The sequence below is a fragment of the Lathyrus oleraceus genome, chromosome 3 (assembly GCF_024323335.1).
Source record: "Lathyrus oleraceus cultivar Zhongwan6 chromosome 3, CAAS_Psat_ZW6_1.0, whole genome shotgun sequence".
Classification (NCBI taxonomy): Eukaryota; Viridiplantae; Streptophyta; class Magnoliopsida; order Fabales; family Fabaceae; genus Lathyrus; species Lathyrus oleraceus.
This window is the reverse complement of record NC_066581.1, coordinates 505,237,696-505,261,904: the sequence shown is the minus strand read 5'-3', so window position 1 is coordinate 505,261,904 and position 24,209 is coordinate 505,237,696. Positions and strand designations below refer to the sequence as shown.

The following is a 24,209-nucleotide window of genomic DNA, read 5'->3' as shown; positions in this document are numbered from 1 at the left end:
GTTTTAAGGGGGAAAGTCAAGTGTCGGGTCCTTAGGCTAGGTACGGCCGACAACCCAATTGCTTGAATGTTGTGTACAAACATGTACACCGTATTTCGCATTCCAATTTGTTATGTAAATGGTTTGAAAAAAGGTACTTGACGTTAGATCAAGTGTTTGAATTTATTATGAAAATAGTGTGTGAAAAATGGAGGTGAGAGATAGAATAAGGTTGAGAAGAGAATGGAAAAGAGATGTGAGAATGAATCATGGAGTGGATGGAGAATACTTGACGTTGGATCAAGTATTCACATTGCAATGGTGTGAGTTTTATTCGGAAAACAAATTGACATTGAATCAAGTACCTTTTATTTCTTTAGAAATGCTTTATTTATCGTTTTGTATTTTATCTTTGTTATTTACATGCACGGTGAACTAACTAGAAAGCAATAAATCTAAGCTATTACATGATCATGGGATGGGGGAACATTTAACCCGTAATTGGAGGATCCACGCAATACAACATAAGAGAATGAAAAGAAAATACAAGTTACAAACTATTAGACTATGTACCATGCCTAAAGCATACAAGTGGCATGGTACTTCAAGCAATACAAAGCTATTGAATGAGAATGAAATGGTTAGGAGCATGGATAGCTAGGAGTGAGCTTGAATCTCAAAGTCACATGTGGAAACACAAAGCAACAAACGGGGTTAGCATGAGATCAAGTCAAATGAATGAGAATGATGCAAATTGACATGATCATGGGGTGGGGGAACATTTAACCCGTAATTGGAGGATCCACGCAATACAACATAAGAGAATGAAAAGAAAATACAAGTTACAAACTATTAGACTATGTACCATGCCTAAAGCATACAAGTGGCATGGTACTTCAAGCAATACAAAGCTATTGAATGAGAATGAAATGGTTAGGAGCATGGATAACTAGGAGTGAGCTTGAATCTCAAAGTCACATGTGGAAACACAAAGCAACAAACGAGGTTAGCGTGAGATCAAGTCAAATGAATGAGAATGATGCAAATTGACATGATCACGGGGTGGGGGAACATTTAACCCGTAATTGGAGGATCCACGCAATACAACATAAGAGAATGAAAAGAAAATACAAGTTACAAACTATTAGACTATGTACCATGCCTAAAGCATACAAGTGGCATGGTACTTCAAGCAATACAAAGCTATTGAATGAGAATGAAATGGTTAGGAGCATGGATAACTAGGAGTGAGCTTGAATCTCAAAGTCACATGTGGAAACACAAAGCAACAAACGAGGTTAGCGTGAGATCAAGTCAAATGAATGAGAATGATGCAAATTGACATGATCACGGGGTGGGGGAACATTTAACCCGTAATTGGAGGATCCACGCAATACAACATAAGAGAATGAAAAGAAAATACAAGTTACAAACTATTAGACTATGTACCATGCCTAAAGCATACAAGTGGCATGGTACTTCAAGCAATACAAAGCTATTGAATGAGAATGAAATGGTTAGGAGCATGGATAGCTAGGAGTGAGCTTGAATCTCAAAGTCACATGTGGAAACACAAAGCAACAAACGGGGTTAGCGTGAGATCAAGTCAAATGAATGAGAATGATGCAACAATATGTAATAAGCATGCTCAATGGTTAAAATCAATTCGAAAGATAACGGATTAATCAATGAAAAACAATCAAAGATCTATCATATGATCATGGAAAATGAAATTAGACACACAAAATATTCATCACCTAAATTGAAATGGGATTTTCAATTTACAATATGATCATAAACCAAAGGAATATATTAAATGGACAATTAAAGAATGAATATTAATTCTAAATACTAAAGCTACCTAAACATGAATTAGGATCAAAATCAATCAAATAGAAAATTAACAACCCAAATTCAAGAATTGAATCTAACGACTATGATTATACAAATCAAATTGAGTGGAAATTAACCAAATGGAAAAATCATAGTAAAATCAACCATTAACCATATTAATCCACACAAAATCCACAAAATGAAATAACCAAAATCTAAGGACTAAAACCTAATCATGGCATGGTTAATCGATCATGGATTAATTCTGGAAAATTAAGAAACTAAATCTAATCTAACAATTGATTGAACCTAATTTCTAAATCCTAATCACCTAATTAAACATAATTCCTAATTATCCATTAACCTAAAGAAAAGTATGTTAATCCTAATTAACAAAAACATGAATTAATCTAATTCATACCAAAACAATCAGCATCATGTTAATCAGTAAAATTCTTGGATAAATTATTCATCATTAAGAAAAAGATTAATGAGGGGTCAATAAATTAAATTAAGAACAAAGGTTATGGGGTGAAGACTAATTGGAGGGGTGATAAGAACAAGCAAAGGGTTATTCACTTGGGCCAAAGGCCCAAGTCAGTACCAAAAGTGCGAGAAGCGGGCTTTATGAGAACAAAAAATCCAAGAACCAATGTCCATGGCAATGCCTTCAGTACAACACCTCAAGGCCATTTCACCAAATCCGAACGAACACGCGAGGGAGATAAGATCGAAGTTGGAAGTGGAGGTTGGAGGAAGCTTTTTGTTGAGTGTTGCTAGAGAAAATTCTGGAAGTTGTTTCGGTGTAGGTTGAGGGTTCAAAAAGAGAGGTGAGGAAGAGGAGTCGCATGGTGGTTCAAGGGTGGTTTCAAAACCGGTTCGCAATGAGTTTTTTTAGAGACGAGGTTATGAAGGAAGCTAGTTGGGATGCGATTCTGTTACGACAGTTGGTTGAAGCCGTTAGAGTTCGGTTGAAGGTTAGTTATGACAGTCGTTAGGATTCGGTCATGGCCTCCTGAAATTATCCTTCTGTTATGAGGAGCTTCGGTTCCTTTCCGTTTCTGTTATGCTACTAGGGGGGGAAAATGAATCTGGTTATCAAGTTTGTTACCTTTCTGTTATAGGTTAGTTATTCGGTTAGAGTTTCGGTTGAGCTTGCGGGTTCTGTTATATGTTTCATCATTTTTTTGTTTTAAGGATTCCAATATAGATTATGAAAAAAGGTTAAAGATTGTATGTCAGTTTTGCGGAATTTTGGATATGAGTTTTTATTCTTATGAACCTGTTAGAGGTTGGTTTCAATCTTATTAAGTTCATTCACTCTCAATTGCAGGTTCTTGGTTATGTTAGTTTTATTTATGTTGGCTGGTTTATGGAAGTTGGTTGAATGATTATCAGATGGTTTTTAGCAAAGTCAGTTAGCAGAGGTATGTATTCTGCTATGGGAGTCTTAAGTTGGTTGGAATTTTCGACCGTGAATGGTCAATTTCTGAAACCGAAAGCTCCCGTCATTCACTATTTATTAGACATGAAGAAGCATTTGAGTGGAAAGTGCAGGGAAGAGCGGAGAATTAAATCAAGGGCGTTCTTTCACGTTATCAACAATAATTATCACACCTAGCACAGTCGCACCAACAACAGTATAACCAATTCTTCCACCGGCACCGGGACGCCACCGGTAATTACACTCATCTCACTTATGATCATCCATGGGAGTTTCGTATGCTTCGGAAACCTGTTTGAATCGAGTTCGTTGCATTGTCTTTTACAGCTTTTGGTGATTGGGAATGCTTATCCGGATGAAATTAGAATGCGAGTTTTCTTGGATACCGATTTGATTTCTTCTTTAGATGTTGTTTTGTGTAAACCTAAAGCCTTATAATGATCCATCTATAGAGTGTTTAGATTTGGATTTTGTTTTTAGGGTCTGGTAATTGTAATTTCACTTTAGTTTGAAATGTTTTTTTTTTTGAATGCATAAATTGATTTGAAATATGTATATATGAATGCATTAGAAAATGGTTTGGAATGTTTCTAATTGAGTTTTGGTTGTGATCATATGATGTAAAAAAATGAAATTGGAACCTCGGAACTTTGAATTGCATGTGAAGTTTTGTAATTGGCATTGAATGGTTAAATGAAGTTTAATTTGGAAATTGAGATTATCATGAAATTGATGTATTATGGAAATCGAAAGTATTGAAAATGATTATTGGATTGAATCAAACGGTTGAAATATTATAACTATGAATGGATTGAACATCGAATTGGGATGAAATTGTTTGTGGCTTTGGTTCATGTATGTTTATGTGATGTGAAAATGAATATGGACAAAGCATGGTTCATAATGAACATGACCAAAAGTGGTTTAGAATGGATTGGCATAAAACATGAACAATAATTGATAATAGTCATGGATTACATGGGATTGAATTTTGACAAAGAATATGGGGATTGAAGGGTGATGGCATGATAAGTTGACTTGGTCAACTGGTTGACCAAAAAGTCAACAATTGACCAAAAGTCAACTTATGTAAAAATGTGTTTTTTTATGGGCAAATGAAAATGGACCACGATGACAATGCAGTACACAGATGACTTGAAACTGTTGTGAATTGATTATCCAATGAACAAAACACAAACCAAGGTCTTAACCAACTATGACCATGAATGCACACTATGACTGAATGTGGACCTAACTGGGTAGCCCAATGTTCCTAAACCAAATGAAACATGCCAAGTTCCAAAGTTCGAAATCCGATCAATCCAAGCCAACCAAATGATACTTCACCAAGCAACAAATTGTAACACCTTGAATGAATACGCCTTAATCAAAACATGGGGGACATGAACAAGTAAACCTCTGATGAAATGTCGAACCAATCAATGAGCTTCCATGAGTGACCAGATGAACTAGATAAGCCTTAATCTTGAACGCATTCCATAGTCAAAAATTAGGGTTTCAAAGATTCGATTGATTCTGATGATGCTCACAATCCAACACCCCTGAATCAAATTCATGACCACAACTATGGTCTAAGAATCAGGGCTTCAAGCTATGCACCATGATAAAAACAACCAGGATGAAATGCTCACATCCTACTCAATGTCGTGTGTGATAAAAACTCTTGAATCCATGATTTTATTCTTTTTCAAATGCAAGTGGAATATGTTATGATACAATGGATATGTGGATGAGATGAATGCTTATCAGGATATGCAAATGATTAGAGTTAATTACCTAGATGAACTTGTGAAGGGTAGGGTGAATTTTGGGGAATGACAATTATCTTTTGAGGCCAACATGAAATATGTTTGTAATGTCATGAAGAGTAACGTTTCTCTTGGAATCATTTTCATATGGCAAAAATTGTAGGAGATAAGGTCTAGGAAACCTTAGATTGGACCAGTTGACTTTTCTAGTCAACTTCCTTGAATCAACTTGCACACTTGAAGTTCCTTTTCTCTTAGGGGATCATGGAGGATCATATATGCTTATGATGATGTAAAATGAAGTATCCCTTGATATCCTTGACGAATTATTGAAGAAACTTGCTGAGGAAGGCACACAAGATACCTAGATGAATTAGGGATTCCTTGACAAACAAGCTTCAAACTCTTGATGAACTCTTGATCAAAATGAAAAATAAAGAACATGGGGATCCATATATGATGTTTAGAACCAATTTGGACCTTTGCTTGCTTGATATCTTACATTGAGGGTCTCAAACCCTAGTTGTGGGCTTGGTGGGGCACAAACGGGCACACACACTACCTACAAAAGAAACAAAGTTATACTAGACATATTTTTGTATTTTGGTTAGTAAACAAAGAAAATAAAGTATGATACAGTCATAATATGCTTGGTGATCTCTCCCAATGCAAACCCAATGAATGATAGGTGATGAGAATACCAAGGTGTGATCTCAATGCCAATGCAAAGCTATGAGATGGCATGAGGGATCTTAAGGGCCAAAATTAGGGTCATACATAAAACATTTTCGTATTGGTGTGCCAAATCTTACATGCATCTCTCTCGTTCATGCTCAAGAGTTTAACAAGAGCATAGTGTCAAACATGGAGTACCATTGGGATAATAGTCTCAAGGATTAGTATTATCGCATAAAGGAGTCCAGTAAGCTTATTTACAACTATGATGATCATACTAAATTTGGTACAGTTAATGTTCAAGAACAACAGGGGGAATACCAAGTTCACCATGTGGACACAAACATGGTTAATACTCACCATGATGATGATTATGCTTGGTTATGTGATGTAGAGCAACATGAAGACCCACAAGGGTGGGGTAAGTGGCAACATAACTCTTGGACCCAACCTGGTCGGACTTATGGTAACTACTCTGGTGTTGGCTCAAGTGGTGAAGAATCTTCTATTATCACCTTACTGGAAAACATGCATGTTGAGAAATGGGAGCGGCACGAAGAGGAGTCATGTAGACGTCACGCGTTTGAAGCTGCTCAAGAGGAGCGCTTCAGATTGGTTTATGATCATATGACTGCCCAGGTCAACAATTTTAACAATTTTGCCATGTATGCTATAGAGCAGTTTAATCAGGTTCATCGTGACATGGGATTCAACCATGGTTCAACTTAAACTGGCATCAACAACATGATTTTTTTATCAAAATGAGAATAACCACCACTATCATTAGTTTTACAGGGATATGTGTGATTTTTTGGATGCTGAATATGGAATGATGGTGTCGCTTGGTACCGGGGTAGTGGACCTGGAATTAGGGGTAGTCGTGGTTGTAGGAATTAGTTTATTTTCATTATGGACCAAGTTTATTTTGCATGCATTCTTGTTTTCATGTTCTTATGCTTTATTATTATGATGTTATATTGTGACTTTCTTAAGATAAATTTGTAATGAATTTCATCTTTTTTGTCTGAATTGATTGTTTATTTATGTTTATGAATTTTTCAGTATGACGTATTTCTATGTGAGTGAACGTTATCATTGATTATTTCATATTTGTAACGCCACTGAGTGTTATATATGTTGTTGTGTATTTTTTTTCATGATGCTTCTCATGTTTTTGTGGTTTTGTGTATTTTTCATGTTGTCAAAGGGGGAGAAGTTCATGCAAGAACAAAGTCTAATGCACATATTCGTAAAGAGTTATGATCAAGACAACACATTTCTTTTAAGTTTGGCCATCATAAAAAAGAAGGAGTATGTGAGTGCAATATCCTCTTAGAAATGCTTTGAATGATGTCAAAACTAGGATACATAGTATTTGTGTACATTGGACCTTTCTCTCTTTGTATAGATGTGTATTTTCATTATAGGACATTTAAAAACAGGTTAGAATCATGTCTACAAGTTAAAAAATGAGTTTTATGTGAAAAATATTGTCTTGGTTCAACACATACGTGTTTTGCGGTCAACCCATACTGAAGGTTTTTTTTTAAGGAAAAGAGTCTTCCTTGTTTGGGTCGACACACCAGGCTCTTGGGTCGTCACAAAGCTTGGGTGGATAGACCGATAACCTCTTGGGGTCGACTCCAACTGATGCCTTGACAAATTAAAACTCCCCTACCTTGTTTGGCTCGACCCATATGATGCATGGATCGACCCCTCTGCTATTGGGTCGACTCCAAGATGCTTTAGCTCAACACATTTTGTTCCAATTTTTCTTATATGGTAATTTTTGCTAAAAATTTGTTTTTTTTTGTTATTTTTCCTTCTTACACACAAACATATAAATATGCATTCATTGATAAAACCATTTAGGATTTTTCCTCCAAGATCAAGGTTGATTTTTTTTTTTGGGGGGGGGGGGGGGGTACAAGATTTCACAACGAGGTTTCAACCGAGTGAAATCTTTGAAGAACAGAGATTCAGCTAGGTGAAATCTTTGATTTAGCGGTAACCGGAGGATTGACTTGGAAGTCTTAGGGCACTTGATCTTGCTTAAGATCAAGGGGAGATAAGAAGTTAGGATCAACATCAAACATAGGGTTTTGGGGTTTGGATTGCTACTTTTTCTCTTGTAACAAACTCTTGCATATGTTAATTACATATCTCAATTCTATTTGGAATTTGGGGAAGACGCACCCATAGTAAGGACAATTGGGGAACTTCCTAAACAAATCTTTATGTTCTCTCTCTCTCTCTCTCTTCCCCCCTCTCTCTCTCTCTCTCTATCTATCTATCTCTCTCTCTCTCTCTCTCTCTCTCTCTCTCTCTCTCTCTCTCTCTCTCTCTCTCTCTCTCTCTCTCTCTCTCTCTCTCTCTCTCTCTCTCTCTCTCTCTCTCTCTCTCTATCTATCTATCTATCTATCTATATATATATATATTATATATATATATATATATATATATATATATATATATATATATATATATATATATATATATATATATATATATATATATATATATATATATATATATATATATATATATATATATATATATATATATATATATATATATATATATATATATATATATCTTTCACTGTCTTTACATTTTGATAATTCACTTAGTGAGCAATTTGATAAATTGATAATTCTATTTTGTTGAAGTAATTTAATTTTTTTTGTAAGATAATTGCAATTGTAGCGGTAAATTCATGGCCATCAAGCCATGGATAAACTTAACGTTAATAAAACCAGAGTCACCACCACGATTTTATTGTTTCCAAAGGAAAAGGGAAAAGTACGAACAAAACCTAAAGATAAGAAGTTTTCAAATCAAAACTAATAAAATGCCAGAGATTACAGGTGAGGAGGTTGGTTACACAGAGGGAAGGTGTTAACACCCAAAGTGTCCTAGGTACTCCAAGGGAGCCCTTTTTTATATGTGCATATCTTTTTGGTATAAATGATGTTTGATAAAACAAAGTGTGGCGATGAGAAAAGAATTCGTTGATTTTATTTTTGTGTTTGACAAGACCTTCGGTCTCGTGGCTACGTACCAACATAAAAATGAGGGGTCAAAACCTCGTAGTTCATGGTAAAAATTCCAAATGAGTTGGTGAGTTGCTTTTAACAAAAGCTTGATAAGAAAAGGGCACAAAAAGCCAAAAATTTGAGTGGAGTTGTTAGTTCTTTTTGTCTTTTGAAATTTGAGTCAATATGGTTAAGTTTGTTTACAAGTTTGACTTAAGAAAAAGTTTGAAAATTCAATGGCATAAGGCCAAAGTTTCTAATTTAAACAATGTCTAAGTTTTAAATCACAAGCAAAGAAAGGTTTTTAAAAAGAGGGAGAGATTTTGAAATTTAAGAAGTGGGAGGAGATGAAGAGGCTATCCTAAGCACAAATTAAAAGTTAAGAGTCGAAAAGATCATCCCGGTGGTAAAATCCCATAAGTTATTGGTTAGCCCAGTATAAAACAAAGGTTTAGGTTTGAGAGTTCATCCTAGTGTTAAAACCTCCCAAGGTTTGTTTATAATCTTAAAGAATAACAACTCCAAGATTCTTATGGAAAAAGGAGTAATCGCTTCGATCTGCCATTCAAAAGGAAGACTCGCCACTTCACTCCATAGTTTGCTGTTTAGTTTGAAGTTAGCTATAAACTTCATTTTTCCTTGTATAAAGGGGTTCAAGAGTTTAACCTACTAAAAACTCTTAAAGTTTAGTGGATACTCTCAAGATCAGTTATTGGGGGAGAGGAGTGAGTCTTCTTATTTATTTGATTGAATCTCTATAACTTCTGATGTCTTCTCTTTTTCCTTAAATCTTTAATTTTCGCACTTTAATTTCTGCAAGAAAAACTTTCTGCTGCATAACTTTAGAGTTTTTCTAAAAATGTTTTCCAACTCTGATTTTAATCCTAAAAGTTTTTTTGAAACACACAATTCATATAATAAAATAAGACATCGCATAACTTTAGAGTTTTTCTAAAAATGTTTTCCAACTCTGATGGACGAACCAACTATGTGACACCCTAATACCCTTTTTTTAAAACATGATTTATAGAATATTTATTTCATATAATAAAATAAGACATCGCATAACTCAAATAACATAAACATTCTCATATATGAGTACTTTATTAAAGGATAAACCAAACATAATAATTTATAAAAACATGAATCTCAACCCCGATGTCATAATACTAGATTCTTATTATAAACCGAACGTACTAGCTGACGTAACAGTTCAACATACATAAGCACAAAAGAAACCTAACTAGTGGTCTTGTACATCATCCTCAATAAAAGTTTTGTACTGCGACTATTCCTCGGTCTCAATTTGAGGATATCTTGCACATGATTCACATTGTAGAAACATAGAAACAGAGGGGTGCGAATACATTCTACAAAGTATAAGGTATAATAATAGCAAAGGGTAGCATGACTCATAATATACATTCATATGCCATTACACCAATCTATACAATATTACACGGTCTCATAAAACATTACGTCAATTCATACAATGTTACATATGATCATACGAATTTACACAATGTACATGAAATTGAGTTTGTGTAATGGAAAGATGTCAGACACAACGTCTGGAACAATGTGTATGACAAAATTAATGCAGTAACAAGTAAAAAACAAATATTAGTAAAAAAGACACATTAAATTGTTAACCCAATTTAGTGCAAGGTTACCTACGCGTTAACCTAAGAAAGGAAATCCATCTTAATACTAAAAGTACAAATTGATCTTAGTTGAACCCTTCTAGTTCAAAGTCTATTTTCTTAGTACTACCTGTGAATTCCTATTCAAGACTCCCCCTAAATATGATACTCCTTTCAGTTTCTCTCAATCACTCTCCCAAATGTTTGGACAATTACAATATTTTAATAATGATGAAACCAATTACAACTCGAAACAAGCTATATTCCTCTATATAGAAATGTGACAAGCGAATAGAGTTTAACAACACAAAACTAAAACCAACAAAAGACTCAACACAACTAAAACATGTCTTGGTTGTTTCTCTCATAATCCAAGTTTTTACATGTAGAGCTCCTCCTTAAATAGTAACAAATTCCAGCTGCAAGACCCAGTAGGGTTTATAGCATTACATGCGGTTGAAGAAAATCCAAAGGCGCAAGGAATTATTCTTCATTAAGTTGATTTGCATTCTTTGATTTAATAAATCTTCAACAATCAGATTTGTTCTCTTTAATTCTTTCAAAATAATCTTTCGAGAAAAGTTTTCTTATTCCATAAAGCACATAAGATAATTAAATAAGATTGAACAATAATGGAAACAAATCTTCAATAAGTGTGAGATTTACTCAGCGCATACTAGCTTCTGAATGAGATCTATGACCCATACTACAACACTCTCTAAACTCAATAGTTTAGGAGTACATGAAAGCTACGTCAGTACTACACTGCTCTCGCTAAACTCTAATATAAGAGTACATATGAGCTACGTATATACTACAACACTCTTTCTAGATTCAATAGTCTAGGAGTACATGCAATCTACATCCATACTAAAACACCCTCTCTAGACGTAAACATACTCCCACTCTAGTATGATACATGACCAAACATACATGAGTTCCTCCCGAACCTCTTTCCTCTTCTGAAACACACTTAGCTTTATTGCCACATTAGGGCTTCACCATAATTTATCAAATTTACATCTCCATATTATGGCATCACAATAGTTTATCAAACTTGTATTTCCACATTAGACATTTACATTAGTTTTACCAACCTGTTGGACTCATGTCATAAAGTTTACCTTAATAGATTTAAGCACTACTAATTAGGGTGAGACCTAATGGTATCAAGAGCTTCATTAAGGTGTAGCTCTCCTCGTTAGCTTTCTAACTTATGACCCGTAATGGCAATAGGATTTATGCTTTTTTTATGTTTTTTCTTCATTCCTAACCTTTACCAAATGTTTATTCAACACAAAACTAAAAAAAATAGCTTAGGCACGAAATTTCATAATACATCACACCAAGACATCATTTTAACACAATCAACCGATCATAACATATATTCATACAAGCAAAATATGAGATCAACAACCATATACATGATCACGAATAAACATACAAGTTTATACAATTAACTTAAGGGGTCTATCATATAAGAGACAATTCTCAATCTAGGGTTCATGAATTGTCATCTCTTAGAGGAATTTCCACAAGAAATGAGGTCGAAGTCGAGGTTCAAGGAAAATCCCACTATGCTAAACGCCAAACCACCCAATTATAGAATAACATACCCCCCATTCTATTGTGTTGGCAGGATTTTTCTCCACAAAGCTCCTAACAATAGCCGAAACTCTCCCTTGCACGCTAGTTTTTGCAAACTTTTCGTGAATTGGGGATTTTGAAGAAGAGGTTGTTTGGTGACTTTTGAAATGGTGAGGGGTTTTCTCAAAATAAGTGTTTTCTCTTATTTCTCTCTTTTTCTCTCTATCCCTTCCTTTTATCTGATTCTCCCTTTTCTCCTCTCCTAAAATCAAATTTTATTATATTTTATTTTCTCTCTAATAATCTAGTGGTTAAAATTTCAACCTTTAAAAATAAATAAGTGCAATGGCGTGGATTCAAAACCACACTCTTGCCTCCGATATTTCTTTACAATTACTTATCAAACTAACGTAGGTGGACATCTCTAATTCTATTCTATTATATTCAATTTCATCTGTTATCACCATTTTCTTACAATTTTGTTCCATTCCTTTTCATTTTAATAATATACAAAGATAAATTTTAGTTGCATTATTGTTGGGGGAGAAGTTGAATAATTGTGGGGGGCTACATCAATTTAGGTCTCTCCTCTTTGGTGTACTAATCAGAAAAACTAAGACTTTTCTTTGTTTCTTTGCTTACTCTCACTTGTATCTCTCAATTCTTATCCTGCACATCGCTGCTCTACAATGACCATTTTTCCCGGAACAACGAATTGAAGGTGGTTTTATTCTTTAATCTCTTTCTCTTTTCTTTTTCTTTTCCAAACTCAACACTGCAGGAGACAGAAGAATGATACTGGTTGAGTCAGTTGTGTCCTTCACAATTGAAAGGCTTGCTGACCTCCTAATCGAAGAGGCCAGTTTGTTACACGGCGTAAGCGGCCAGATCAAAAAATTACAAACTGAATTAAAGAAGATGCAATGCTTCTTGAGAGACCGCGGAGAGAAAGCAAAATGAACCTGGTGAGAGTATAAAGAATTGGATATCAGAGATCAGAAAATTATCTTATGATGTTGAGGACGTGATGAGATTTGGGAGGGAATTTTACTTCAGATTACTAGTTCTACTTCGAAAGAAGAGAGGGATGAGATTAGGAAGATGAGAGACGAAGAACTCGCGAAAAAGTTATATAAAGTTCAACAAGAGAAAAAGTGTTGGATCGTCTTGGATGATATATCCGATTCTACTTAAGATCAGGACCGTTGGAGGTGAGTGAGATTGCAAAATCGTAAGACTTTAAGATCTAGATCATGATTTTGACAACCTTGCTTGAATGGAAACATGACAATATATCATCACTTTATGTTTATTGTTTGCATGCAATTCTAGGAGTAGTTCATGCATACTTTATTTCTAGTACTGTTTTTCATTTAACTTGAATATTATCATATACCATTTGCAGAATTCACAATCTGCAATGAGTTTGAAAGATTAGGCAGAGATATGGTTGCAAAGTGTTCTGGCCTACCTTTGGCTATCATTGTTCTTGGAGGTCTTTTGGCCACAAAGAAAACAGTCAATGAATGGAAGATGATACATAAACATATAACCTCATACCTAATAAGAGGAGAGGTACTTGAAAGACAATCAAGAATAACTGAGGTTTTGGACTTGAGTTACCAAAGAATAAGTTAATTCAGTTGTGGATGGCGGAAGGTTTTGTTTCATCTCATTGCGAGATCGAAAGGGATGAAACAATGGAAGAAAAATCGGTGGAGTACGTCGGCTTGCTTTTTTCTTGGATCAACATGTTGATAAACTGATTCCACCTGATGAGCAAGTGAATCAACACCTCAGATCACTTGTATATTTCCATGATAAGAAATGCCGAGTTGAAAGCTGGAAGCGCGTTAAAGCTGTTTTCGAGAACTTTAAACTACTTAGAGTTCTTGATCTTGAAGGAGTTAAGGGACCAAAGGGAGAAATGTTGCCTAAAGAAGTCGGAAATCTTTTGGTTGAAGTTTTTGAGCCTAAATTTGCAAACTGTCAATAAAGTAAGTTGGGATTCAACGGTTGAAATTCTTAACATTCTATGGAAGTTGAAACGGTTGAGGCATTTATATCTTCCGAATTGGTTTGAAAATGTTTCTGGCTTCCTGCAGCTTGAAAATCTGATCAACTTACAGACACTAGTAAACTTTCCTGCTAGTAAATCTGATGTAAAAGATTTGCTAAAACTGAAAAACCTCAAAAAACTAGTACTCAACGATCCGAGATATTTTCAGAAGTTCGCGGAAAGTTTCAGTTTATGTAACGAAAAGTTGGAATGCCTGGTATGTTCGCGGAATGGTTTTCCTAAACTGAAAGTTCTTGCGATTCGCGACTTTTGTAATTTAGAAGAGTGGATGGTAGAGGATCAAGCAATGCCTTGGCTCTATAGATTGAGTATCTTTGATTGCAACAAGTTAAAGAGTGTACCTGATGGACTAGAATTTGTTGCTGGTTTGAGGGAGTTGGAGATCAGATGGATGCCGAAACCATTTAAGAATAGGCTTGGAGTTGCTGGAGAGGATTACCACAAAGTCCAACATGTTCCATCTGTTGTGTTTTTCAACTAGACATGCAATTTGAAATCATCAAATACCATCTATATGAAACACGGACACGCCGAATACGCCTCCGACACTCACACGGCGACATCGATAATAATTTTAAAAAATAAATAAATTAAATATAATCACAAATGTGTCGGTAGATATATCTGACACGGACACGGACACACTTTTTTTAGAAGTGTTGGTGCTACATAGGTTACATGTCTCTTTCTTAAAAATAGTTGTTGAGATTGTTGAATATAGAATCTCTTTATGTTATGTTTGGTGAATGTGAAGTTATTTTGTAAAATTTTCTCTTACAAATTTTTGCACTTCATTTGCAGACAGGAATTCTTTCATAGAAGATTGAGTTTAAAGTTATCAACTTTTATGATGCATACCTCTATTTGTACATATTTCCTATGCCTCTAATTTTTATAGGTGTAAAATTTAAATCTTATAATAATAAAAAAATGTTCAGTTTTTATAGAATATAATCTAATAGGAATTTAATATCTATGTTTATTATTTATAAGTAAATGTTGTATTTTGATAATTTTTTTTATTATGGTCCTTTGTGATGCTATTAATATTTGAGATGAAAATATTAGTAAATTAATATAGTATATTTATTATTCGTACAAAAAATAATATTGATTAAAAAATGTATAAAATTATATTTTTCTATAATATAAATAATACAAATTAAATAAATTATGATTCATCCTAAAAACTAAAAATCATGAGTTAATGACTTTAAAAATTCTTAAAAGCGAGTTCTTATTTTTAGTTTATATATTATGATTCAATATTCATTATTATGACATGCTACTGGAGAATTAGGAAAGATGAAAAGGGGATTTTGGTAGAGAAATAGTCAAAGAATGGGTGTTGGTAGATAATTGTATTTTGATTGGTAGTTTAGTAGAAGGTGTACAAATAAGTTAATAGGATGATGTGGACTATTTTTGATGAAATCAATGTTAAGTGTCGCAAAATTGTTTGAAGCATTGGATTTAATATATATAAATATAAATTTCTTTGTAGTTTGAGGAGTGATTTTAAGTCATTACTATGATTGTCTTCCCAACGGTGGACAATTGTATATAGAGATTATGGTTGATTAAGGATATAACTACCGGAGATGCTTGGGTCCAAGGGATTTATTTACCCAAAGGAGATAAATATTTAAACTCATTGTATGTTCACTAAGTAGCTTATTCTTGAAATTTGTAGATGACGTTGTTGGAGGTGTTTTGGTTTAGATGATTTATCTACCCAAAGGAGATAGATTTTTTAACCCAATGTATGCTCATTGAGTAACTCATATGAGGTTCTGACATTTGTTGTAACTTGGATTTTGTGCATTCCATCCAAAGGGGATTGCATGATAATGTTGGTCTCTTCGTGATAGCTTATGTTCATTAAAGTTATATCTTGCATTTATTATTTGTTATAATGCATTCCTGTTTTGTCTCAACAATGACCATCTATATGAACAATTGTTCTGCTTCTATTGAGATTCTGAATGAATCTAATTTTAAGAAATGGAAGAAAGACTTATGGTTTTCATTAGGGATTACTGATCTTGGTATCATACTGCGTGAAACCAAACCTATAGCGGTAAATTCATGACCATCAAATTACGAGTAAACTTGACGTCAAATAAACTAGAGTCGCCACCGCGCTTTTATTGTTTCCAAAGGAAAAGGGAAAAGTACGAACAAAACCTAAAGATAAGAAATTTTCAAATCAAAACTAATAAAATGTCAGAGATTATAGGTGAAGGGAGTTGGTTACACAGAGGGAAGGTGTTAGCACCCAAAGTGTCCTAGGTACTCTTAGGGAGCCCTTTTTTGTGCGTAAGTGATTTAGTCTAAATGATGTTTGATACAATATATAGTGGAGGATGAGAAAAGAATTCATTAATTATAGACAAGACCTTCGGTATTATGCCTACATATCAACAAAAAAATGAGGGATCAAAACATCGTAGTTCGTGGTAAAAATTTCAAAGAAGTTGGTGAATTTCTTTTAACAAAAGTTTAAATGAAAGGGCACAAAAGGCTAGAGTTTTAATGGGGTTGTTAGTTCTTTTAGTCTTTTTGAAATTAGAGTCAATATGATTAAGTTTATTTACAAATTTGATTAAGGAAAAGATTGAAAATTCAATGGTATATGACCAAAGTTTCTAATCATTAAAACATGTCTAAGTTTGAAATCACAGGCAAAGAAGGTTTTTGAAAAAGGGAAAAATTTTAAAATTTAAGAAGTGGGAGGAGATGAAGGGATTATCCTAGACAAAAATTAAAAGTTAAGAGTTGAAAAGATCTGACCAATGAGATGCAATCCAACAGATAAGAATGTCATATAGAAACTCATTTTTCTTTGGACTTTAGCAAGCAACAAGCATAAGCAATATCCTAGCCATCCATATGAAGACTAAGACATCAAATAAAGATATCCATAATATCCAAGCAAGCATTCCAATAGCTAACAATCTCCAATGTCTTCCAATGCATCAGATGAAATATTCCTTGATCAACTCAGAACAATCATCAGACATAGATAATAATAACAATATAACGATTAAGCATAGAGTCAAAGTAATAGATGAATCAAGGGCAATCAAGGTCTTGCATCAGATGAAAATCATTTTCAAGGATAACTCAGTCTCAGATAGTGGCATTGATCAAGTCCTTTAGCATAGGGAATGTTGTCTAATTCTAAGTCCAAAAGTTTAGATCAAGCCCAACAGTCCACCAAGATTTATTTTAGGGTTTTTGTTGTTATTAGATGTTTTAAGGTCCTAAGACCACAAACAAAACAAAGACAAACAAACAATATATACAATCACAAGGTATGACTCAAATGAGCAAAGTGAAAAGGACTTGAAACATAAACATCTTGCATGAAATATAAATGGCAATGAATGATAAAGGTACTGGAATTTAAAGTGCATAAAGTAAATGACTTGAAAGTAAAGTAATGTTAATAAAAGGTTAGTCAATGGTTAGTCAAATGTTAGTGAAGAGTTTTAATTGATTAAGTCAATCTTTGGAGAATACTCAACCATTCATTCACAAGTATGAATTCTTTAACCAAGACATCATCCATGAGAAGGGCTCCAACCTGGATAAATCAATAGGTATGCCACTAGCTCTCATGAAAGGAAAAAAGATCAAGTTTCCACACAATGCCATGAAGAATGGGAGACTTACAATCTCACTTACTAGAATTGTATGCCTTGAGGGACAAATTTAGCTTTATGTTAAGCAATTGTAATTGGACTTATGTAGAAGTCACAACTATCTGAGGTCAGGCAATAAAATATAGGTGTTAATGCATGTTACAGATTTGGTACAAAGAACCAAACTCCTAAAACATACCACACACTAAAAGAAATGGGAAAGATTTATCTCAATCAGACTCATGTTGATTCATTTGACACAAGGTCATTGATGAATCAACTAGCATTTAGACATTAGAGAAATCATTGGTCAAAGATGGATGGGGAAAGAATAGGGATGAAGATGAAGAGGGAAGGGAAAATAGAAACCCAAATTGATCATAGGAGAAATTTCATCTGATCAATACTATCCATTCATTTTGAAAGATGAAATGTATATTTCATCAATCCCCTAAATCCAATGATATTGATCAAACAAAAGTAAATGAAAACGAAAGTGATAAGACAAGCAAGAAAACCGCTATATCAGGGTACTCCCTCTAAATGTACTAGGGGCATACAACTACATAATATTCGTTCTCAACACTCTTTTTTAGCCTTTGTTCCCAGCTTTTCGTTCTCATTGTTCCTAGAAAATTTCTAACAGATGATGTCAATGAAGCTCTAATATCCTTAAATCTTCCAACTGAGTAGAAAATAAGACACATAAGCAATTACTAATCCACAAAAATGATATATAACATCCTCAGTTGATTTTGACTAACGTCTTTGACGTCATGACACTGTTTGGATAATTAAGATATTAATATGATCAATTTTTAAATTTAGGAACTAAAATGAATTCTGATAAAAAAAAACTACAAGACTATAAAGAATATTAAACTATAAATTAATGGCTTTACGTTGTCATAGATATAAAAATATATGGGGAATAAATGTGCAAGCATATTGGAAAATTAAAAAGAATATTGGTGAAGAAATATTAATACCAGTGATGCCTTCTGATTTTGGGCTTTCATTTATGTTTTAAAGGACGCAGTTTCTCAAATGTCTTTTCTTTGTCGTAATCATCAGAAAAGTTAAGCACAAATATTTTCAAAAAAATATCTTAAAATGAATCTAAAATAAATGATTTATTTTAATTTTTAATGTATTTTTTAATTTTATCCTCTAATTAATATTAATTTCATCATTCTCAAATGCATGATAAAGATAATTTAATAAAAATATAATTATCTTTCTTTTATTTTTTTTAATATATATGAAATAATTAATTGAATCACTTATTATTAGATTTAAAACATATCATTGTGAAGCGTACTAAAGAGTGATATTCTAACTAAAGCTACTAGAGGTTAAAAAAAAATGAAGAATACACATCATAGACCTTAAAATATATGCTTTTGTTGATTAATATTACAAAATTAACATTCAATAAATCAGACTTTGTACATTTAAAAGCAAACAAAACCTCCTATCATACAACATATAATCTTTCCTCAAAACAACATAGATTAAAGCAAAACAATATCATACTTACAAAAAAAAACAAAAACATATTTAAACCTACTCTTAATTTCATCTTCATTCTTTAGAAAACTTTAAGATAAAATTTAATATTTTCCTAAACAAAATTCACCTTGGTCCTGAAAGCTCCATAGCTTGGACTAATAACACAGAATCATCAGTAAGATCAGAATATCTATCTGATAAAGATGATTCATGATGTTTCCATTTTGAAGTGTCTGTTCTTTGTGAAGCTTCCCATCTCTCAGCTAGTCCATCACCTTCAAGCATTCTTACCACTTCTGACATTTTAGGTCTATGGCTTGGAAGATATTGAGTGCATAAGAGGGCTACTTGAACCGTTTCCTCGAGCTCGATTTTGTCGTAGTTGCTCTTTAGATCTTTGTCCACAAGGAGTTCGAGTTTCTTCTCTTGATGAATTTTCTTCACCTGAGTGTCAACAATACAAGGACTTGTTATTTGGTGTTTCGGGAAGGTTGATGCATCAATGTTTTAAAAATCAAACAAATCAAACAATACTGATCAATTCAATTGAACTCATCCGTTCAACCAGACACCAAATACGACATTGATACATTGGTGTCATGTTGGTGTTGAATGTGTCAACACATTTGGACACTAGACATAACCTCGATCTGAAGTGTCTGTACTACGTAATAATCTAAGAATTGGTGACTAATAAAGGTAAAAAAAAACATTAATTACCCAATCAAGCATGGCTCCTTTTTGGTTAGCAGCTTTTCCGAATTCTAAGGCTCTCTGACCTGTAATCAGCTCAAGGAGAAGAATGCCGAATCCAAACACATCAGTTTTCTCAGAGGATTGTCCTGTCGAAAGATATTCGGGTGCAATATGTCCTACAGTTCCTCGCACTGCTGTTGTGACATGTGAATCTTGATGATCCAAAAGCTTTGCCAAACCGAAATCACCTACTACAGCTTCACAGTAGTTATCAAGTAATATGTTTGCAGCCTTCACATCCCTATGGATTATCTTTGGATCACATTGTTCATGAAGGTATAGTAGTCCCCTTGCTGCTCCTAATGCAATGTTCTTCCTTGTTCCCCAATCCAAGACGGGTTTACCTGAAAAAATCACGAAATTCGCATCAGAAACTATAAATATGAATATGAAATTGACTAGTATGAATATGAATATGAAATTGTCTAGTATGACTCATATTTGCCGATAGCGTAGTAGGGTTGTATTCAAGGCCGTCTCTGAGGGCGTGCAAAGCAGACTACCGTACAAGACCCCAGAAACTTAAGATGACTCGGGCTGTACTCTTTAACCCTAATTCATTCCAAAATAGACTAGACATAGGCACGATTGTCTGAATTCCGTCACCAATCGTTGTGTTCTTATGCGTAAACCTGCTTACTTAAGAACCGGATTTGATATTCTAACAAAGTATACGAAAGAACTTACCCTTCAAACGAGACGCAACACTTCCATTGCACATGTAAGGATAAACCAAAAGTCTTTCGGATGATGTCATGCAAAATCCATAAAGTCGAAGCAGATTTCTATGTACCGCGAGGCTAATCATTTCAACTTCAGTCTGAAATTGAATCTCTCCTCCAATTGCATTTCCATCTTTAAGCCTCTTGACAGCTACAGCAGTTCCGTCCGAGAGAATTCCTTTGTAGACATTTCCAAAACCGCCTTTTCCAACTAAGTTTTTGTTGCTGAAGTTGTGAGTAGCAACTTGGAGTTCTCTGAATGGAAATCTCTTCAAGTTTCCAAGGTAAACTTCTTCGTGATGCCGGTCTAAAACATTCAATAATGTGTCACAAATCGAAGCAACTATATTGAAGCTCGCTTATTTTGGAACGGAGAGAGTATATTGCAGATGAACATTGTAATGGAAAAGTACCTTTAACATCGAAGAACGCTTGTTGATTATGCTTGTGTCTCCTCCAAAGAACAAGTCCAAAACCGATAACTATCATGCAGAGACATCCCAGACTCAAGCCGAAGACTATAGCCATTTTATGACTTTTTGGTTTGCTCGATGGTAAAACATCTACGGAAACAAAACGATATTGCAATTAGAATTAACTATGAAACAGTGACAAGGACATCAGACATGATACTGATAATGACACTGACACGTAGACACTGAGAAAATGGAAGTAATTGAAAGCAACTATAAGTATCAGTGTCGTGTTAGTGTCGAACACGCACACGCATTCAATCTGAAGTGTCTGTGCTAAACATGATTTTGTTTTCAAAGATCTTACCTAGATTAGTATTGTTTAAGTTCATGGATATTGGCATCAATGTCATCCCATGACAGTTTGGTTCATTTCCGGTAGCACAAACAAGAGGGTTACCAATAATGCTGAAACAATAAAAACGAATTTCGACAATCTTCAATTAGTACTCGATTTTACACTTAGCATCGATGCAGAAAAACACATTATTCGGAGAAAAATTACCTAAAAGATTTGGCCAAAATTCTCGGTACAGGTCCACTGAGATTATTGTAAGACAGATCACTGAATTGTGAATCACAAAACAAGAACAAAATATTTCGTCACGCAAACAATATAAACACAGTTAAATGAAAATTATACAAAAAGAAAGAGTCTTTGAATATTACAGAAAAGAAAGTTGTGTCATGTTAGCTAGTGATTCTGGACATTCACCAACAAGGCTGTTATTATTAAACCTCCTGAAAGAAAACAGAGTTACCGATTTTTCAGCTTCAAATATCGCAGATTAATACTACAAAAACAGCTTAAGCTTAAAATTTCAAAATCATATGTAAACTTACAAGTATTGAAGGCTTTTCAAGTGTCCGAGAGAAGGAGGAATTTCACCGCTGAAGAAATTGTCAGAGAGATCAAGAGTCTGAAGCTTAGGAAGTTTTCCAAATTCCGAAGGGATTGACCCGGTTATGTTGTTATTCTGGAGAAGCCTGAAAAATAATCAAGAACAAATAATCTTAGTTCCTTTGCAAAAGACTTAAACACGCGACAGAGTATTGTAAATTAAAGTGGCCTTATAGGTAACTTAATAAGAATTTCATTGACATTTAGTCTTTGTCGATTCAATTCGTTCAAAAAACAACAACTACTCTTAGTTCCTTTGTAAAAGACTTAAACACGCGGCGAAGTAATGGAAGTGCACTGACACAAGACTTAAACACGCGGCGAAGTAATGGAAGTGCACTGACACATTTGTTCTTTGTCGCTTCGATTCGTTAAAAAAAAAATAGTCTTAGTTCATCTAGAAAAGACTTAAATACAGCATGAAGTATTATTGGGAGTGATAAAGTGGCCACTGATATTCAATCTCTTCGATTCGTTCAAGAAAAGAAGTTTAATCTCAATTTCTTTCCAAAAGACTAAAATACACTACAGGTATTGTAAGTGGCAAACTAACCTCTAAAGATGACTTAAATTAGTATTCTACTAAAATTCAACCGTTATCGCTTCGATTCGTTCAAGAAAAGAACCGTTAATCTTAGTTCATTTGCAAAAGTTTAAAATAGACTAACGGTATTGTATTGTAAGTGGCAAATTAGCCTGACAGATGATTTAATCGGTATTTGACTGAAATTCAACTATTGTCGCTTCGATTCGTTGAAGAAAATAACAAGTAATCTCGATAAACTGCATGGTATTTTTTCTAAATTCTGATTTACTTACACAATCTGAAGATTGGTTAAATTCCCTATGCTTGGAGATAGAGTACCTGATAAACTTTGACTCGGAGTGCCCCTACACAAAAACAACACCAATTTCATATAATCATATAACTGCAACCGCAATTTAAAATCATAATTTCTATTTTTCACTTTTTTTTCAACTTCAACTTGTATAGATTGTAAAAAAAAGTTTGCAACTTACAATCCAATGACAAGATTTTCATTAGAACATGTAACCATAGTCCAACTACATGGATCAACTGCATCACCATCCCAATTATCAAGAACACCATGTGGATCCACTAGAGACTCTTTTATTCCCATCAAAGCTTGAACTTCATACACAAATAAACAAGAAAAAAAAAACAATTCAAATCTCTGCAAATTGAACTTATATAAAATGTTACTAACAACAAAGATTCAAATTTACCTTCAAAGTTTACACCTTTAGAAGAAAGCAAAGCATTAGAACTCCAAAACAAGAAAAATGCAAAACAAAGAAAATCTATAAAAACTCTTGTTGGCTTCATCATTTTCAATATGGAGAAACAGAACAGAAACAAACAGATATTACTATTTTGAAACTGATGATAATGAAAATAATGATGATGTTGTTGAAAATTTTTAACTGTTTTCAAATGGAAGTTGTTTCATAAGTTTGGTTTCATGTTCAGAAAAAGAAAATAAAAAGAAAAGAAAAGTGAGTTTGTTCTTTCCATGGTAGAATCTTATTCACACAAAAATTTTGTGTCAGAGTGAGTAAGAGGGGAAAGAAAAGAAAAGAGAAAGATGTGTATTTGTGCAGTGTAAAGGAAACTAGCATGCTTGTCATTGAGTCACAATATTATATAATGGTTTTAAAAATTTAAAAATTGAAAGTTAAAAGTAAACTAATTTTTATTTTAAATATTTAAGTAAAATTGTGATAAAATAGAAGTTTAATTACAAATAATGCAGATTATATTTGTTTAAAAAATTTATTACTACCTACTTCTTGCATCTCACTTATCTTTTGAATACTATTAAGACTATTCATACCATGGTTTTAAATTGCGGTTGCGGATGCGGCTAATACGGTCGCTCCAATGCGAATTGCGGTAATTACGGTGTGAAATAATTTTATATTCGCACCAAACACAAAATTTTATAAAAATAAATAGGATTTCTTGTTGCAGCAGTGATGCGGTCCGATGCAGCGGTGATGCGGTGCGGTGCGGTGATGGTGCGGTCTGATGTGGCAGCGATGCAGTCCGGTACGGCAGCGATGCAGTTTTGTTGCGGCGATTCCATGTGATTTCATTTCACACCACAATTGCAGTGTGTTGTCGTTGCGGT

At 33.9% G+C, this 24,209-nt stretch overlaps 2 protein-coding genes and 1 long non-coding RNA gene across 3 annotated transcripts; 2 read left to right on the top strand and 1 right to left on the bottom strand.

The window, feature by feature from the left end:
* Positions 1–2,462: 2,462 nt before the first annotated feature.
* Positions 2,463–3,854, top strand: LOC127128428 (uncharacterized). The gene is made up of 2 exons (XR_007805898.1): positions 2,463–2,936; positions 3,146–3,854. It is a non-coding gene; the product is annotated as an uncharacterized LOC127128428 (long non-coding RNA).
* Positions 3,855–12,338: 8,484 nt separating this feature from the next.
* LOC127128427 (probable disease resistance protein RF9) lies at positions 12,339–14,849 on the top strand. Its single transcript, XM_051057723.1, has 2 exons — positions 12,339–13,176; positions 13,371–14,849. Exon 2 carries the CDS (start codon positions 13,783–13,785, stop codon positions 14,524–14,526), a length of 744 nt encoding a protein of 247 aa, XP_050913680.1. The 5' UTR covers positions 12,339–13,176; positions 13,371–13,782; the 3' UTR covers positions 14,527–14,849.
* A 4,225-nt stretch (positions 14,850–19,074) lies between these two features.
* Positions 19,075–23,698, bottom strand: LOC127128426 (protein NSP-INTERACTING KINASE 1). The gene is made up of 11 exons (XM_051057722.1): positions 23,305–23,698; positions 23,077–23,209; positions 22,876–22,947; positions 21,999–22,142; positions 21,825–21,896; positions 21,661–21,720; positions 21,463–21,563; positions 21,096–21,245; positions 20,648–20,989; positions 19,925–20,304; positions 19,075–19,648 (listed from the first exon to the last, which is right to left on the bottom strand). Exons 1-11 carry the CDS (start codon positions 23,405–23,407, stop codon positions 19,328–19,330), a joined length of 1,878 nt encoding a protein of 625 aa, XP_050913679.1. The 5' UTR covers positions 23,408–23,698; the 3' UTR covers positions 19,075–19,327.
* Positions 23,699–24,209: the final 511 nt, after the last annotated feature.